Source organism: Anomaloglossus baeobatrachus, chromosome 5 (assembly GCF_048569485.1).
Source record: "Anomaloglossus baeobatrachus isolate aAnoBae1 chromosome 5, aAnoBae1.hap1, whole genome shotgun sequence".
In the NCBI taxonomy this organism is placed as follows: Eukaryota; Metazoa; Chordata; class Amphibia; order Anura; family Aromobatidae; genus Anomaloglossus; species Anomaloglossus baeobatrachus.
In genome coordinates, this window is record NC_134357.1 from 238,116,402 (window position 1) to 238,135,984 (window position 19,583).

The 19,583-nt window shown below is 43.0% G+C and overlaps 2 protein-coding genes across 2 annotated transcripts in view; one reads left to right on the forward strand and one right to left on the reverse strand.

The window, feature by feature from the left end:
* LOC142310515 (uncharacterized) overlaps positions 1-8,884 on the forward strand; it is a 28,191-nt gene extending 19,307 nt beyond the window's left edge. Inside the window, 2 exon segments of the mRNA XM_075348044.1 lie at positions 7,332-8,476; positions 8,478-8,884. Coding sequence (XP_075204159.1) covers positions 7,332-8,476; positions 8,478-8,525 — 1,193 coding nt within the window. The 3' untranslated portion in view covers positions 8,526-8,884.
* The window catches only part of LOC142312714 (uncharacterized), a 357,223-nt gene that overhangs the window by 20,667 nt on the left and 316,973 nt on the right, over positions 1-19,583 (reverse strand).

The following is a 19,583-nucleotide window of genomic DNA, read 5'->3' on the forward strand; positions in this document are numbered from 1 at the left end:
AAACCGATTCATAGGAAATAGCCAACATCAAATATAATAAAATAAATATCTCTTTATTGACAATATATTAAAAACATACAAAATAGATGAGCAAGGAAATGGTGAATAAAAGAGGGTCTAAAACACAGTACTGATTAACAATGATATTGTAATATAGCTTCAATAAAGTGCAAAAGGTGCAGTTGCATATACAAGGCCACCAGATAGCAGAATGGGGAAAGATACAAATGGGCACAAGCAAAGACCACAATCACCATGAATATCTGTGCAAAACTTGCCAATAATAAAGTGCATGTAATAGACCAATATAGTAAAGAATGCACAAGGGTGCTATAAGAATGGTCAATACTAAAGTGCACTAAAAAAATCAGTCATGGTGATGGATGTCAGCAAGTGCCCACCCGCAAAAAACACCACACATACCACTGGAGGTAATGTCCATCACTAGGAAATAAACAGCATAATATTATTACCATGCACCCAAAGTGGTAGCAAGGGTTAAGTAAGGATGGATATACCTGAGGCCATCAGCAGGACTGTGTGTAGGCAACCTCCCGACCCTACACGTGTTTTGGCGCACCTTCGCCATCCCCTGTATATATATATATATATATATATATATATATATATATATATATATAATTTTTTTTTTCAAAATTGTCTCTATAGTAGAGAATGTTATACCATATAGAAATAAACACTAGATATCCCTTGAATCTACAGTTGCCTAACCATTGCAGTCAATCAATGAATTCTCCAGTGACGTTGGTATGTGACCACTGAAACAATTGATTGGCTGTAGCAGTTAGGTGACTAATAGATATCACTTCTGATACCAGCAAAGCCCACCTCGATGATAGTGCTGAAACAGTATGGGATTCAAGGGATAAGTAATGCTTAAGGCCCCGTTACACGCAACGACGTATCTAACGATATATCGCCGGGGTCACGGATTCTGTGACGCACATCCGGCATTGTTAGCGACGTCGTTCCATGTGACACCAACGAGCGGCCGTTAACAATGGAAAATACTCACCAAATCGCCCATCGTTGACACGTCGTTCATTTTCAAAAAATTGTTGGTTGTTGAGGACGCAGTATGTTTGTCGTTCCCGAGGCAGCACACATCGCTACGTGTGGCACCGCAGGAACGAGGAACATCACCGTACCTGCAGCCGCCTACAAGGAGGAAGGAAGGAAGGAGGTGGGCGGGATATTCCGCCCGCTCATCTCCGCCCCTCCGCTTCTATTGGGCAGCCGCTTAGCGACGCCGCTGTGACGCCGAACGAACTTCCCCCTTAGAAAGGTTCGCCAGCCACAGCAACGTCGCTAGGCAGGTAAGTCCGTGTGACAGGTCCTAACGAGGTTGTGCACCACGGGCAGCGATTTGCCCGTGACGCACAACCGACGGGGGCGGATGCTTTTACCAGTGTAAAGCCCCCTTTAGTTTTTTTTATTTTGCAACGTTCGCTGCTATACGGAAAATTATCATAATTAATTAATAATATCCCTGAAAATACCCCTTTTATCTATGTTGGCTACCTACAGTGCCTACAAGTAGTATTCAACCCCCTGCAGATTTAGCAGGTTTGATAAGATGCAAATAAGTTAGAGCCTGCAAACTTCAAACAAGAGCAGGATTTATTAACAGATGCATAAATCTTACAAACCAACAAGTTATGTTGCTCAGTTAAATTTTAATACATTTTCAACATAAAAGTGTAGGTCAATTATTATTCAACCCCTAGGTTTAATATTTTGTGGAATAACCCTTGTTTGCAATTACAGCTAATAATCGTCTTTTATAAGACCTGATCAGGCCGGCACAGGTCTCTGGAGTTATCTTGGCCCACTCCTCCATGCAGATCTTCTCCAAGTTATCTAGGTTCTTTGGGTGTCTCATGTGGACTTTAATCTTGAGCTCCTTCCACAAGTTTTCAATTGGGTTAAGGTCAAGAAACTGACTAGGCCACTGCAACACCTTGATTTTTTCCCTCTTGAACCAGGCCTTGGTTTTCTTGGCTGTGTGCTTTGGGTCGTTGTCTTGTTGGAAGATGAAATGACGACCCATCTTAAGATCCTTGATGGAGGAGCGGAGGTTCTTGGCCAAAATCTCCAGGTAGGCCGTGCTATCCATCTTCCCATGGATGCGGACCAGATGGCCAGGCCCCTTGGCTGAGAAACAGCCCCACAGCATGATGCTGCCACCACCATGCTTGACTGTAGGGATGGTATTCTTGGGGTTGTATGCAGTGCCATCCAGACTCCAAACGTCACGTGTGTGGTTGGCACCAAAGATCTCGATCTTGGTCTCATCAGACCAGAGAACCTTGAATAAGTCTGTCTCAGAGTCCTCCAAGTGATCATGAGCAAACTGTAGACGAGCCTTGACATGACACTTTGAAAGTAAAGGTACCTTACGGGCTTGTCTGGAACTGAGACCATTGCGGTGGAGTACGTTACTTATGGTATTGACTGAAACCAATGTCCCCACTGCCATGAGATCTTCCCGGAGCTCCTTCCTTGTTGTCCTTGGGTTAGCCTTGACTCTTCGGACAAGCCTGGCCTCGGCACGGGTGGAAACGTTCAAAGGCTGTCCAGGCCGTGGAAGGCTAACAGTAGTTCCATAAGCCTTCCACTTCCGGATGATGCTCCCAACAGTGGAGACAGGTAGGCCCAACTCCTTGGAAAGGGTTTTGTACCCCTTGCCAGCCTTGTGACTTTCCACGATCTTGTCTCTGATGGCCTTGGAATGCTCCTTTGTCTTTCCCATGTTGACCAAGTATGAGTGCTGTTCACAAGTTTGGGTCTTAATTAGTCAGAAAAGGCTGGAAAAAGAGATAATTAATCCAAACATGTGAAGCTCATTGTTCTTTGTGCCTGAAATAATACTTTAGGGGAACCAAACAGAATTTTTGTGGTTTGAGGGGTTGAATAATAAATGACCCTCTGAATAAACTTTTCACAATTTAAAAAAAAAAAAAGAAATAACATTCTTTTTTGCTGCAGTGCATTTCACACTTCCAGGCTGATCTACAGTCCAAATGTCACAATGCCAAGTTAATTCCGAATGTGTAAACCTGCTAAATCTGCAGGGGGGTGAATACTACTTGTAGGCACTGTATGTGTTGATTAGCCAGCATCTGCTGTAACTGCACTGACCAGAACTTGCTTCGATTACTGCAGTGTAACCATTAAATGCCCCTGTCAATTACTCACAGCGGTTTTTACATGACACGCCTGGGGGGGAGAACCAATGGGTTTTCATGGCAGCCAGGTTTCTGCTGAAGGTCCTCATCATTGCTTTCTTTGTCCTCTTGTGAAACCCAGTCTGTACATATGTAAAGAGAACAAATCAAAATTCCAGAATTGTGGTTCTTCCCCCACACTTTCCTAAAACAAAAAGCAAAAAGTTGCATGTATACAGTAATCGTAACAATAAAATTCAGCTCCCCATAAAAAAAAAAACAAGCCATCACACAAGTCCATCGATAAAAAAAACTAATTTCTTAATTACCTGCTGAACTATATTTCAATTTAATTGTTTATTACATAAAGCATACCATAAAGTCAAGACAAAAAAAAAACACATTGACAGTTCTTTGCCATTATATGCACTTGGATTTTTCTGTTATTTTCCAGTACATGGTATGGTAAACTGAATAAGATTCAAGAGCCTAAAGGCCCCGTCACACGCAGAGATATGGCTAGCGAGCGTACCCGCCCCCGTCGTTTGTGCGTCACGGGCAATTCGCTGCCCGTGGCGCACAGTATCGTTCGGAGCCGTCACACGGACTTACCTGCCTAGCGACATCGCTGTGGCCGGTAAACCGCCTCTTTTCTAAGCCCAATAGGAGGGGATGAGATGAGTGGGACGAACATCCCGTCCACCTCCTTCCTTCCTCATTGCGTGCGGCCGCAGGTTCGTCATTCCTGCGGTGTCACATGTAGCGATGTGTGCTGCCTCCGGAACGACGAACAACCTGCGACCTCAACAATCAACGATTTTTTGAAAGTGTCAATGATGGACGATTTGGTGAGTAATTTCCATCGTTAACGGTCGCTCGTTGGTGTCACACGCAACGACGTTGCTAACGCTGCCGGATGTGTGTCACGGAATCCGTGACCCCGGCAATATATCGTTAGATATGTTGCGTGTGACGGAGCCTTAATTCTTACTTATTTTGTCAGATTTAAAGACAATAATAGTAGCAAGACAATGTAGCCATGTTTTGGCCATATAGTCTTTATCATTGTTTTTTTCTTTGACTGGGTAGAAAGGTAAGCCACGTTTGCATAGACTTCTCCTTGTTGTGCATGGGACTTTTCTTTTTGTAAGGTAACATTCATACTATTATGCAAAACTATAACTTGTTCCGCTAAAAGCAAGTCCTAATACCACTATATTAACAGAAAAATTAAAAAGTTATGGCTTTTGGAAGAAAGGGAGGTAAAAAACTAAAGCACTAAAAATGGCCTCGGAAGGAAAGGGGGAATAGAAAATGTGGGGGATCAGACAATAGACACAGTGCAGCTGATTCGGAAGAGGAAGGGTAGACAATGAGCTATGAATTACCTTTCAGGAATAGGCTACTTGGCGTATGAGGCATTGTGCCTGAAGCAGTGACATGTTTGGTCAGAAGCCTGTTAGACACTTTGGAAAATCTTCTGAAAGCTCCACAAGGGGAACCAAATTAATCACTTCTCAAACTCGACTTTGAGTGTTTTCACGTTGTCTCTTCTTTCACTAACACCCAGCTTCCTGATTGTCGGGGGCGTGTGCTCTTGAAAATTGACAGTTCTAAACATCGCTGGTCGAAATGTATCACTCTTCCATGCTGCTAGCATGGGGAAAGTATAGGGGCACATAGCTTTAATGGATGCAACCAGCCTTTCAGCTTCAGAGTGCCACGAGCAGGCTCTAAATCATAAAACCTGCTAATGACTCCCGTTCCTTACTCAGTTAGGAATCTACTCTTGAGACTGCAGAGTGGCTGGTAACCTAGGCAACAAGCTGTACACAATATAATTAAAGAAAAGGTGTCGTAAAAAAAAAATTCAATAACTGAAAAACTGTAAAGTATTAATGTTTTAATGTTATGTTTAAATATTATTATTGTTTTTAATTGAGCAAAATATAAAAAAAATAAATAAAAGTTTGATATTTTTCATTCTTAACCACTAGGGGGAGCAGATGCTGAATTCTTACTGTAGACCTAGCTCACATTACAACTGCAGTAAAGTGGGCAGAATCTGCCCTCCTGTGTGTGATGTCACCTCCTCCTCCCAATCTGGGGGTTTCCAAAAGGATAAGAGAGAATGAAGTTTAGGATCACAGTGCAGCGCTATTTTTGTTAGTGACCGCAAAGTGATCCTAATGTGTAAAGTATCACCGAGGACCGCTGGCATAGTGCTCCACTATATACTATGCCCCAATGTATACTGCGCTCCGCTGTATACCGCGCCCTGCTGTATACCACGCCACGCTGTATTCCGTGCCACGCTGTACCCTGCTGTATACCATGCTCTGCTGTTTACTGTGTCCCACTGAATACCGCGCTCTCAGTATAATGTACTCCGCTGTATACCGCGCTGCACTGTATACCGTGCCCCTCTGTATACTGCACCCCACTGTATACCGTGCCCTGCTGTATACTGCACTCTGCTGTATACCGTGCTCCGCTGCATACCGTGATCCTCGGTATACTGTGCTCCACTGTATTCCATGCTCCGCTGTATACCGCACCCCACTGTATTCCGTGCTCCACTGTATACCGCATGCCTCAGTATACTGTGCTGTGCTGTATTCCACGCTCCACTGTATACTGTGCCAGGGGCCGTGTCCAGCTCACAGCAGGGAGCTCTCAGTGTTGTGTTACAGAATAGGGTCGGAGAGCAACAACTGTCTCTTATGCACAGGGGGCTGCCGTATTTGAGGTAACTATCGTTACACACAGTAAATCCAAGCTGCAAATCTGAAAATAAGGAGCGCTAATAGTGTAATACCAGATGGATAGGTACGGTATATAGGAATATACAATCACCGAATTAGGTTGTGAAAGTCACAACCACTAATGCGCATGAGATACTGGCGTCTGCTGCAGCCCCACGTGGATGAACATTCAAAATGGAGTAGAGAAGGGGTTAACCCCGTGCATCAGCCAAAATGAAGATGTGGAGATGTTGATGATAATAAACTATCTTTTAATTCCATAGGTCTACGCGTTTCGAGGTGAAAACCTCTTCCTCAGGACCAGTACATCAACAGAAGACTTCTGTTGATGTACTGGTCCTGAGGAAGAGGTTTTCACCTCGAAAAGCATAGACCTATGGAATAAAAAGATAGTTTATTATCATCAACATCTCCACATCATCATTTTGAGTGATGCGCGGCGTTAACCCCTTCTCTACTCCATTTTGAAAGTAAATCCAAGATGGCAGTGCCCAGTGTTTCAGTAAAACTAGAATTAATTAAAAGTTAAATAAACAGTGAATTTAATTTTGTATTAAAAAATAATTGATTCCATAATCACTATTATTATTACATAAATAAAAAAACAACACCTTACCTTTAAATATCCCTCTGTTCTTGAGAACAGATAGGATTTTAATAAGAGGTACTGTAGATTGCAAAGTTTTTTTTGTTTTTGAAAGCACTTTGCAATTTTACCCAGTTAAAGAGGACCAACCACCAGGATTTTCATATATAAACTAAACCAAGTGCTATACTGGTGCTATCATGCTGATTCTAAACACACCTTTAGTTGTGAGATTGGATGTATAGTTTCTGAAATATAGGCAAGTAAAGTTTGTGAAATGCTCTGTTATTTGATTGATAGCAGCTAAAGAATATCTAATAGCTGGGTCGGATTTTGCTAGTTATTCCCACACTTGTCTGCCTGCCTGTGCTTCCTTCCCCTGTCCTTCCTCCCCCTGTAATAGCAGAGACAGGGGTAGGAAGGAGAGGCAGGCAGATAGGGGCGGAAATAACTGGTAAAACCCCTCTAACCTATTAGATATTCCGTTGCCCCTATCATCAATTAACAGTGCATTTCACAAACTTTAATTGCCTATATTCCAGAAAGTATACATCCGATCCCACAACTAAAGGTATGTTTAGAATCAGCATGATAGCGCCAGAATAGCACTGGCTTTAGTTAATATATGAAAATCCTGGTGGTTGGTACTCTTTAAGAACTTGAGGCATCTGATTTAGAGTGAGGCCTTCATTCTGAGAATTCAATCTGATCTGTGAGCACCTAGTTATAAATTGTTATGAGCTAAGCATATAGATTAAAATATAATATTTTTTTTCTTATTTTTTCCAACAGATGACTATACCATAATATATGAGGACCATCTCCTTTTACCTCCAGATTATGAAGTAAAATCTAACAGCGTTATAGAAGATCATTGCGGAGAACAGTTATCAACACTTCTTGCCACTAATACTCCATCAGTGCTTCATAGCAAACTATATACTGATCACATTAATCATAGGGAACCATCATCTGGTCAAGCACAGATTGCTGAAAAAGGTACAAAAGTTAAAGGAAGTAAAATGTTTCCATGTTCTGAATGTGGGAAACATTTTAAAAGGAAAACTAACCTTATCAAGCATGAAATAATTCATAAAAGTGAAAATCCATTTTCATGTCCAGAATGTGGGAAATGTTTTCGCCAGAAATCACAACTTTTTAAACATCAAAGAAGACACAAAGGAGAAAAACCATTTTCCTGTTCAGAATGTGAGAAATGTTTTTGCCAGAAATCAGATCTTCTAGTACATCAAAGATCTCATACTGGGGAGAAGCCATTTCCATGTTCAGAGTGTGACAAGCGTTTTATTCAAAAATCAAGTCTTGTTAAACATCTGAGAATACATACGGGAGAGAAGCCATTTTCATGCTCAGAATGTGAGAAATGTTTTACTCAAAAGTCACATCTTTATAAACATCAGAGAACTCACACAGGGGTGAAGCCATTTTCTTGTTCAGAGTGTGGGAAATGTTTTACCATGAAAGCAACTCTAGTGGAACATCTGAGAACTCACTCAGGAAAGAAACCGTTTTCATGCTCTGAGTGTGGGAAATGTTTTACTAGAAAAAAACATCTACTTGTACATCAGATAACTCACACAGGTGAAGTGCCATTTTCATGTCCAGAATGTGGGAAATGTTTTAAACAGAAGGCCTATCTTGCTAAACATCAGAAAACTCACATTGTGGAGAAATCCTTTTCCTGTTCAGAATGTGGAAAATGTTTCACTAGGAAATGGCACCTTATTGAGCATGAGCGAATTCACACAGGGGAGAGACCATTTTCATGTCAGGAGTGTGAGAAATCTTTTAGGCACAAGTCTGATCTTGTTAATCACCAGAGGACTCACTCAGGACAGAAGCCATTTTCATGTGCGGAGTGTGGAAAATGTTTCACCAGGAAATCATATCTGGTTTTACACCAGAGAGCTCACACTGGGAAAAAACATTTTTTATATCCAGATTGAGGGAAATATTTTATCGTGATTTGAATGTTCAGACTATTGAAAATTTTACCTGATTTCCGTTTTTGTGTCAAAATTGTAATTTATGTAACATGCTATCCATTTTTTTTAAGTTGTTTCCATTCAACAAAAGGCTGCCCACTACTTGAGATGAGCACATAGATTAGAGTGGAATTTAATTCTACTGGAATTTTACAAAAACCTGCATTTGCCAAAATGCTGATTGTTTTGTTTTTTATTTTGTCTCCATGCATACTGAGCAAGATGACAGCCTCTGGCCATTTTCCTGAACCATAACTGCATCATATTTATACGAAACACATTAAATTGTGCTGCAATGGGGGGCCCACTTTTTCTGTTAAAGGGGACTAATCACCAGGATTTTTGTATATAACCTAAAGCCAATGCTATGCTGGCACTATCAGGCTGATTCTCTACATACCTTTATTGGTCAGCTCGGATATATCGGTTTTGAAATCCAAGAAAGTAAAGTTTATAAAATCGGCAGCTCCTTGAGTGACAGCAGCTAAGGATCAGATAATATCTGGGGGGTATTCATACTTATCCCCTCCCCGTTAGAATTAGCATAAGTATTATGCAATCGATTAAACTTTTCTCTAGCAGGACCTGTGTGAGGTCATACCCATAGGACCAGAAGGGGCGCGGCCTCAGTAAACAGAAAAATGTTGCTCCCTGGTATCAGCTTTGTTGGCTGAGGCTCCGCCCATTCTGGTCCCATGGGTATGACCTCACACAGGTCCTGCTAGTGAAAAGTTAAATCAACTGTATACTACTTATTGTAATTCTAACAGGGGTAGGGAATAACTATGAATGCCCCCCAGATATTATCTGATCCTCAGCTGCTGTCACTCAAGAAGCTGATGATTTTATAAACTTTACTTTCTTGGATTTCAAAACCTATACATCCGAGCTGACCACTACAGGTATGTATAGAATCAGCCTGATCGTGCCAGTATAGCACTGGCTTTAGGTTATATACAAATATCCTGGTGATTGGTTCCCTTTAAGTTTCTCCATTAGTAATTATATAGAAAATTCAGATCTACCACTATCGAATGGCTTCACTTTACTTTTTTTTATTCATATTGACATTTGTATTTTAAAAATTATCAATAAAATCAGAATTTGTAAAAAAATTCTCCTGATCTGGTGCTGCTACCATTTTTGCTATAACTTCATTAACACTTACTCATATGTTTTGTCCTTTACATTTTTTTCCGCGTATTCAGCAAATATTCAGCAACTAAGAAGGTACGGTGTTTCTCTAACAATAAACCATGGGTGACTCCAGTGTTGAAGGCCCTGTTGAATGAGAAGAAGAGGGCTTTCAGATCAGGCAATAAAGAGGAATTGAGGAGAGAGCAGAAGGATCTTAAATACAAGATCCGGAGGGGTATAGAAAGCTTTAGTAGGAAGATGGAGGAGCAGCTCCATCAAAATAAAGTCCGAGAGGTCTGGAGTAATATGAATAAAATCTCTGGCCACTTCAAAGACAATGGTGGTGCCATAGGGCCTATAGATCGGGGGTGGGCTAATGACTTGAATTTGTTTTTCAATAGATTCGATTTTGGCCCGTTGACAACCTCTCCCACCCCTCTTCTTCCAACTGGTCCCATCGCTTGATGCCCCCCCACTTTCCGTTCCCTGCTCTCTCCTCACCTCCACCACAAACTGAATTAGACCTACCTTCCACCCCAACTCGGCCTCACATTCATCTAACAGTTGATCAGGTAAGGAGTCACCTTAGGAGAATAAAGATCAGGAAGTCAGCAGGACCGGATGGAATCAGCCCCAGACTGCTCAGAGATTGTGCGGAACAGCTCTGTCAGGTCGTCCTGCACATCTTTAATCTGAGCTTGAGTCTGGAGAGGGTTCCTGATCTGTGGAAGATGTCTTGTGTGGTTCCAGTGCCAAAGATCTCACATCCTAGGGAGCCTAACCACTATAGACCTGTGGCTCTGACTTCTCATGTGATGAAGACGATGGAGAGGCTTATCTTGTATCATCTCCGTTCTGTGGTGGGCCCAGTGCTGGACCCCCTGCAGTTTGCCTTCCAGCCCGGTATTGGGGTAGAGGATGCTGTTATCTATCTGCAGCATCGATGTCTCTCTCACCTAGAGCAAGCAGGAAACACTGTGAGGGTCATGTTTTTTTACTTCTCCAGTGCTTTCAATACCATGCAGCCTGCTCTGCTGAGAGGGAAGTTGGAGGGAGCAGGAGTGGACAATCAGTTGATGGCTTGGATAATTGATTACCTCACCAACAGACCACAGTATGCGAGGTTTCAAAACTGTGTGTCTGATGTGGTGGTCTGCAGCACTGGGGCACCACAGGGCACGTTCCTCTCACCCTTTTTGTTCAGTCTGCATACGTCGGACTTTAGGTACAACTCGGACCACTGCCATCTTCAGAAGTTCTCGGATGATACGGCAATTATTGGATACGTATCAGACGGGAATGATGAGGAATATAAGGGTGTCATTGGTGATTTTGTTGACTGGTGTGAGACCAATGCTCTCCAAGTAAATACCAACATGACGAAGGAGATGGTTATTGACCTTGGGATGAAGTCACCCCCTATAGTACCGGTGAACATCCAGGGAAAAGACGTTGAGACAGTAGACTCTTACAAGTACCTGGGTGTCCACCTCAACAAAAAGATGGACTGGACTACGAATACAGATGCCCTGTATAAGAAGGGCCAGAGTCGACTCCACCTATTGAGAAGGCTAAGGTCCTTCGGTGTCTGTAGGACTTTCTCTAGAACATTCTAGGACACGGTGGTAGCATCTGCCTTTTGTATGGCGTGGTCGGGGGGTTGTTTGCACTGAAAGGGACAGAAACAGGATCGACAAACTGGTGCGGAGGTTAAGCTCTGTGCTGGGTTGTCCTCTGGAGTCTGTGGCTGTGGTGGGTGAGAGGAGAATGTTATCAAAGCTGAAAGGTATCATGAAAAACCCCCTCCACCCTCTGCATGAAACTGTGGAGGGCCTCAATAGCTCCTTCAGTCAGAGACTTATACATCCGCGCTGTAGGACAGAGCGCTTTCGTAGGTCCTTCATTCCAACTGCAGTTAGACTGTATAATAAATTGTGAAGTTATCTTTTGAATGGATAATTCAAGTACATAGCCATTGTTAATGTCGCGGGCGGAGGGGATGCGCTCGCCACGCTCGGGTCCGGGGCTGCTGCTGCTGCTTGGTGGCTCGAGCGGTGGGTCGGATCCGGGGACTCGAGCGGCGCTCCTCGCCCGTGAGTGAAAGGGGGGTAGTTCGGTTTGGGGATTTGGTCCGTGACGCCACCCACTGGTTGTGGTGAGGTTGGGCACCACCGCTGCTATTGACGGGGATCCCGGGAGCGATGGTAGGGAGCAGCTGGGATGTTTCTCTCCCCTCCGTGGGTAGGGGGTTGGTGGTCCCGGGGCCCAGTGAGGTGTCGGGGAGGCAGGGTTGGCAAGGTGCAGGGTCGCTTGGACTGCGCAGCGCAGTGCCGGATGGCACGGTAGTACTCACTCAGCCACAAATGGATGCAAAGTCTCTGGTAAACCAAACGGCTGGATGGACGGGTCTCGCAGCCGGCTGCTGGGGTTTCTCCCGGACGGTTGGTGGTGGTTGCCTTTCCCTGCACCTTTGTGTATGTTCGTTCCCGATGGCTTCCCACCGGTAACCCACTCCCCAGCGTGTATATGTGCCGGAGGAGCCCTTTTGCCCGCAGGCTCTGGCACTTGGAACTCTAGCTGTGGCGGTAGCTGTATTTCCTTTTGCTGGTTGGACGGTTGCCTTCAATCGGGTCTTGGCTGTTAGGAAATCCCTGGGGTTCCGGTCACTGACGGATTTGACCTATTTAACGGCGACTCCAAGCCTGGTCGGGGTCCGCAGGCCCTGCCGGTTTGTGCTGGCTTCACTTCGCTCCCCGGTTCGGTACCGGCGGGCCACCGCCCATCCCCGGTCCTACGGTTCAGCGTTGATCTACCTCTCCTGCAGACGGCCACCACCGTCTGCCAACCTTGCTCTCGGTGCCCGGGCCACGTACCCGGACACAGTCAGTTTGCTCCTCTACTACCACTTTACTCCTCACTCTTCCACTTTCCTTTCCCACCTCCAGGACTGTGAACTCCTCAGTGGGTGGGGCCAACCACCTGGCTCCACCCCACCTGGTGTTGACATCAGCCTCTGGAGGGAGGCAACAAGGATTTTGTGTCTGGCTGATGTGCCTATCTCGGGGTGGGGGTGCATGTTGTAGTACCAGTTACTATGTTGATGCACTGGTCCTGAAGAAGATGTATATCCTCGAAACGCGTAGACCGATGGAATAAAAGAATACGTTTATAACATCAACGTGCTACATCTTAATTTAGGCTGATGCGTGGCATTAACCCCCTCTTCACTCTGATTTGTAGTACCTGTGACGACCTGGCTAGTCCAGGGCGCCACATTAATATGTATTATTATATATATATATTTATTACTTATCTTTTTTTAATTCTTTTTTACCCTTTCCTGTATTGAGCTGCAGTAATGTGCAAATTTCCTCACTGTGGGATCAATAAAGTTTTATCTTATCTTATCTTATCTCTTATTCTATAGACCATAGATATTTCCTTCTTCAGAAATTCTGCATGCCATGCTTAATCAATCACTTTCCAATTCCTTATATATGGCTATTTTGTATCTGGGGAGACACCCCTATATAGACTAGACATTTATCCACTAGGGATACAAAGGGTACATGGGGCCCAAAATGTTGATTAAATTATAATACTTTATTGAACAATGATTAAAAGGTGAAACTAAAATTAACAAGATATCCACAGGGGGAGGGCTGCATCATATCAATGGATTTTTTTTTTGTATAGAAAATGTATATACTGTAATTGTAATGACGTAAAAAAAATGTGGTTAACATAGGTCAAATAGCACTTTGGTAATACATGTATCCACATAAATCTAGACATAAACTAATATTGTAAAAAAAAAACTCTGCCACATGTAAATAATCATTTCTATAGATGTTTTTTTCTATATAAAAAAACATTGATATCTGGTATGATGCCGTCCCTCGACATCTTGCTAATTTTAGTGTTATTTTTCCAGAAAGTATCACGATTTTATCCACATTTTGGACGTCATGTCTGTATGATAAAACCCAAGAGAAAAACATAAAATGAGCAAATATCCCATAATAAAGTAAAGAATAGTAGTACATTTAAATGACATATGGCACTTGGTTAACACTGTTTGATCAAAAGGCGTAAACCCCATCCCACCTCGACAAGGTATATCCATCTGGGGGCGGTCCTACTCGAGTATTAAAACCTCACCATCAATGTGAAAAAGGAGAGAGACGGACAAGACCAAACTACTGACACCTGTCCATAGGAAGCTATATATATGCAATGTCTAGCTCAGGGGTAGGGACTATAGCCCAACACAGAAAACAAAACAAAAACTAAAATATGAGCCAAAGCATAAGTTAATATATGATCATTAGGAGCACGTTCGGCCATGTCACAGACAAAACCCAGGGAAAAACACAAAATCAGCACATATCCTATAATATAGTACCATAAATAATAGTAGTACAAAGTACAACAATTCAGATTTACCATTGTCAAAGGCCTACAATCCTGTCTACATAATTAGTCTTCCTGGATCAATCCCACATTACAACCCTCATTCCCTTAGTACCCTCGCAGAACTTGCATAGTATTACTCTCCACCCTGCCTTCACTCCACTTTGTTTACTCATAGTGACAATTGTGTTTTTGAAAAAATATCAATAAAATCATAATTTTATAAAAGAAAAAAAAAGAGAACATTCTCCTGATCTGGTGCTGCTAGCATTGTTGCTGTGACTCCATTTACACTAGCTCTTAAGTTTTGTCCTTTACAGTTTTTAGAAATATTAAGAAAAGGTTATTCTATAGAGCCAGGGATATTTCTCCATATTCAGAAATTCTGTATACACTGATTAATTAATATTCAGCATACTCTATAAGATGACATATGATGGGTTGTGAGTTAGTGCTGCTTATATTTAGCTATTGCTTGAAAGTGTTAGGGTGCAAGAAATGTTACTTACTAAGTGAAATTATCTGATATTTAAGTTGTTGTCCACTTGTCATGATTCATGCCGGTCTCAGCCGCTGCTGAGCCTTTGCTTTTTTCCCATTCCAGGGTTTCTGGTCATGGGAGGGGTTAATCTCTGCCTCGTTCTGGAGGACAGGCCACTATATCCTGGCGCTGCTCTTCCAGAACATCGCTAGTAATAGTTCCTGCTCTGCAGCACGTGAGCCTGGCTCCTGTGAGTGTTCCTATGAGCCGTCCCATCATCATGCTACTGTCCTGACCTGTGCCTTTCCCATTCTGCCTGTCCACCTATGACCCCCCTTGACTTCCCGGTCCCGTCCCATGTCTCTCCCATTTTATATCTCCTTGACCGTTTGTTCACCTAGCCGCTCCAGAACTCCCAGCCCCGTCTCTTTGTGTTTCTCTGATCTCCCGGCTTCTGACCTTGTGTTGTTTGTATTTGTCTTCGGCTCTGCTTTTTCCTCCTGACTTCCGTGTTACTTCCTGGTTCTGACCTTCGGCTTGTATCAGACTACATTTTGCATCTCCCTCTCATCTCCAATTGACATCCTGATAATTGACTCGGCTTGCTGAGCTTCTCTATTGTTTTTGCGCCCTCTAGTGGATATTCTGCTTACTGCACCTTGTGTCAGTTTCTCCACTAGAACAGCGTGACAACACTACTCGGACAACCTCTTCTCAATCCCCATATTTCCAGCTCTCATTTCCTCAGGATGCTAACTATGTGTGAAGGAGGGAAGATTAAAGCCAGTGCTGACTGGTCGCAGGTATCAGGTGAAATAACAATGTCATGAGATCCTCAGGAGAGCCAGTGTTGACACTGCTGGATCAGCGCCAGCACCGGAGCACGGGCAGTATTAATTATTACTTTACTGGGGGGGGGGGGAGACACAGGGATCGAGAAGAGTTTGTCCGAGTTGTGGACAACCCTTTTAAATTCTATAAAATCTTGCTAGGAGACTCCTTTGTTGGGCAGCGTGTATGTTTGTTCATAAGGCTTCCTAAAAAGCAGAGATACTATTATAACGGCTTGAATCTATAGAGAATTTTCCGTAATACATTCAAGAATCTTAACTAACTGCAGATCTTAATCATAAAACACCCATCTATACTTCACATTCAGATCTCCCATAAAGGATATATACTTATTTATGTCATACATTTTACCAGCAAATATGCAGTTATTCATAATACAATATCCAAGCAAAAGTTGCATTTAAAACACAGAAGTTGTATTCTACTTTTTGAAACTTTACACTCCTATGATTCTTCACTGGGACATTAAACTATTTTCAATATTCCTTATGTGTTCATTAATTCTAACTTTAAGGGTTCATATCTCTGCGGCCTGCATACTGATATCTGCAATTACATTGCAATAAACACCTGATGGTGGGTATGTGGTTCTGCAGCTTAGTCTGTTCAGGTCATTGGAGCTGAAAAGCAGCGACACATACACAGCGCTTCCTGTCCTTATGGTGTGTATGTGGTACTGCACCTCAGTCTGTTCAGGTCATTGAAGCTGAGAGGCAGCGACACATACACATGTGCTCCCAATTACCGCACACCACGGGTGGCGTCACGAACTATCATCTCCATGTAAATATCCCCTTTCACTTTAGAGTGTGGCCCCGAGCCCCCGGGTCCTTAGACCCTCGAGCCATGAACGGACATTGCCCATGGATCCGAGCGGTTCGATCCGCTGCTGGGGCGGCACAGAGGTAAGTGACAAAGTTAATCAGGAGACCTATACTACATTTGTAATAGGAAGTATTTGCTAATATTATTATTACACCAACTGCATATTGAAATTGGATCATGGAACTATTGATTCACACAAATATCCATTTATGAATATACAGTATATCTATATACACACACAGAGATTATACATAAACATATACATCTATATATGCACATAAACATATTAATTAATGTATGTATGCATTCACACAAATATCCATCTATCAATATATATACAGTATATATATATGTATATATATATATATATATACCCACACACACATTTACATAGATACACACATATATATATTCCCTGACAGAAATTCTGTCGCTTATCCATGTTATGTAAATAAAAGCTTATAACCTGACTTAAAATTCATCCATTGGTTTCATAAATTACTCTTTTGAAAGGTGAAACCCTCCAAAATTTGGTTTTTGGTTATGAAAATAAAGTTGATGCAAAGCTGAAATATTGATCATTTAATGAACACAGAAAGGTCAGATTTTGGCAAGACAAAAGTTTTGTCGCCTTGTCAAATAATGCTCCCAATCCTAGTTTACATCCTCACCTGTGCTCACTAAATGATTGGTTAATTAGTGGGAGTGTATAAAAAGAAACCCAGCACCCCAGACCTTCAGTTGAACTGCAGCTTGACCTCTGACAACATGGTCACAGGTCAGATTTTGGCAAGACAAAAGTTTTGTCACCCACAAAAAGTAATGTGAAATTCAAACAAATAATTAACTTCTAATACAAAGATATTTTGCATAACATTGGTGAATGAAGTTGTGGTGCTATTAGAGCCATATTAAATATTTTGTGTGACTTCCATGAGCTTGAAGGACTCCATCCATGCGGTTCAACAAAATGATTCATACATTTATTGATGAAGTCATCAGGAATAGCAAAGAATGCAGTCTAAAGGGTGCTTTACATGCTGCGACATCGCTAGCGATCTCGTTAGCGATGTGACACACCAGATCGCAGATACGATTTGCCGAGATCGCACATAGGTCGTTTTTGTAGCACTGGTCACATGTGCGATCTCGGCAAATCGTATCTGCGATTTGGCGTGTCACATCGCTAATGAGATCGCTAGCGATGTCGCAGCGTGTAAAGCACCCTTTACATGCCTCCCAGAGTTCATCTAGATTCTTTGGTTTTGTCTTCCAAGCTTCCTCTTTCATCCTACCCCAAACATGCTCATGTTCAATGATGTTCATGTCTAGTGACTGTCCTGACCAGTCCTTGAGCACCTTGATCTTCTTTGCCAGGAGGAACTTTGTTGTAGAGATGGATGTATGAGATGGAGCACCATCCTGCTGCAGAATTTCACCCCTTTTATGATAGGGAATGTAAGAGGTAGCTAAAACTTCTTGATATTTTAGGCTATTGATATTTTGCCTTCCACCTTGCAAATGTTTTGCACACCCCCATACTGAATGTAACCCCAGACCATGATCTTTCCACCACCAAACTTATCTGTTTTCTAGATCCATATGGGCTCCAATAGGTCTTTTGCAGTATTTGCGGTGGCTGTGGTGTAATTCAACTGAAGATTCATAAGAGAAATCCACCTTCTGCCACTTTTCCAGCATCCATCTGTTTAGCAGGCTGTGGGACTGCCACATGTATTTTTTAATTGCCTTTTGTTTAGTGCTGGCTTCTGGGCACTGATTCTACCATGGAGGCCATTTTGAGACAGAATCCTACAAACTGTTCTAGTTGACACAGGGACTTGAGGTGACCAGGCCTTTTGGAGCTCTGCTGCAGTGGAAGAGGGGCTGGCTTTGGATTTTCTAACCAACAAACGTTCCTCCTGAGCTGTTGTATTGCGGGGTCTTCCGGACCTGGGCTTGTCAAAAACATCTCCAGTCTCTTCAAATCTTTTTTTAATTCTTTGTACTTGACGCTGAGACACATTAAAGGTGCCGGCCACATCTGCAGTGGATCTGGTCTTCAGCCTCTTGATAATCAAGGGTGGATTTTTGGCATGTTGTCAGAGGTCAAGCTGCAGTTCAACTGAAGGTCTAGGGTGCTGGGTTTCTTTTTATACACTCCCACTAATTAACCGATCATTTAGTGAGCACAGATGAGGATGTAAACTAGGATTGGGTGCATTATTTGACAAGGCGACAAAACTTTTGTCTTGCCAAAATCTGTCCTTTCTGTGTTCATTAAATGATCAATATTTCAGCTTTGCAGCAATTTTATTTTCATAACCTAAACCAAATTTGGGAGGGTTTCAGCTTTCAAAAGACTAATTTATGAAACCAATGGATGAATTTAAAGTCAGGTTATAAGCTTTTATTTACATAACATGGATAAGCGACAGAACTTCTGTCAGGGACTGTATCTATACATATAACGTATATACTGAGGAAAAAAGTTCCAGGCGGCACTCAAAAGTAAATGGTGCTCAGGTCTATGGAAAGCATCCACAAGCCAAATTAAGAAAAAGACCGTCACTCCTTGTATTCTTTATGAAGACAAATCTTTTAATTATTCAGTTCCATGGACAGGCGTCACAATGTAAAGCGTTTCGGCTTGAGCACAAGCCTGTCTCAAACAAGATAATGACTCCATCAAAGTTCCCACACTATACTGAGGTTCATGATCCTAGTGAGAGTTAAGCTGGTGTCACACACAGCGACAACGACAACGACGTCGCTGCTACGTCACCATTTTCTGTGACGTTGCAGCGACGTCCCGTCGCTGTCGCTGTGTGTGACATCCAGCAACGACCTGGCCCCTGCTGTGAGGTCGCCGGTCGTTGCTGAATGTCCAGCTTCATTTTTTGGTCGTCACTCTCCCGCTGTGACACACACATCGCTGTGTGTGACAGCGAGAGAGCGACGAAATGAAGCGAGCAGGAGCCGGCACTGGCAGCTGCGGTAAGCTGTAACCAGCGTAAACATCGGGTAACCAAGGGAAGACCTTTCCCTGGTTACCCGATGTTTACGCTGGTTACCAGCCTCCGCCGCCCTTGCTGCCAGTGCCGGCTCCTGCACTGTGACATGTGGCTGCAGTATGCATCGGGTAATTAACCCGATGTATACTGTAGCAAGGAGAGCAAGGAGCCAGCGCTAAGCAGTGCGCGCGGCTCCCTGCTCTCTGAACTGTGACATGTAGCTGCAGCACACATCGGGTTAATTAACCCGATGTGTGCTGCAGGAGAGCAAGGAGCCAGCGCTAAGCGCGGCTCCCTGCTCTCTGAACATGTAGCA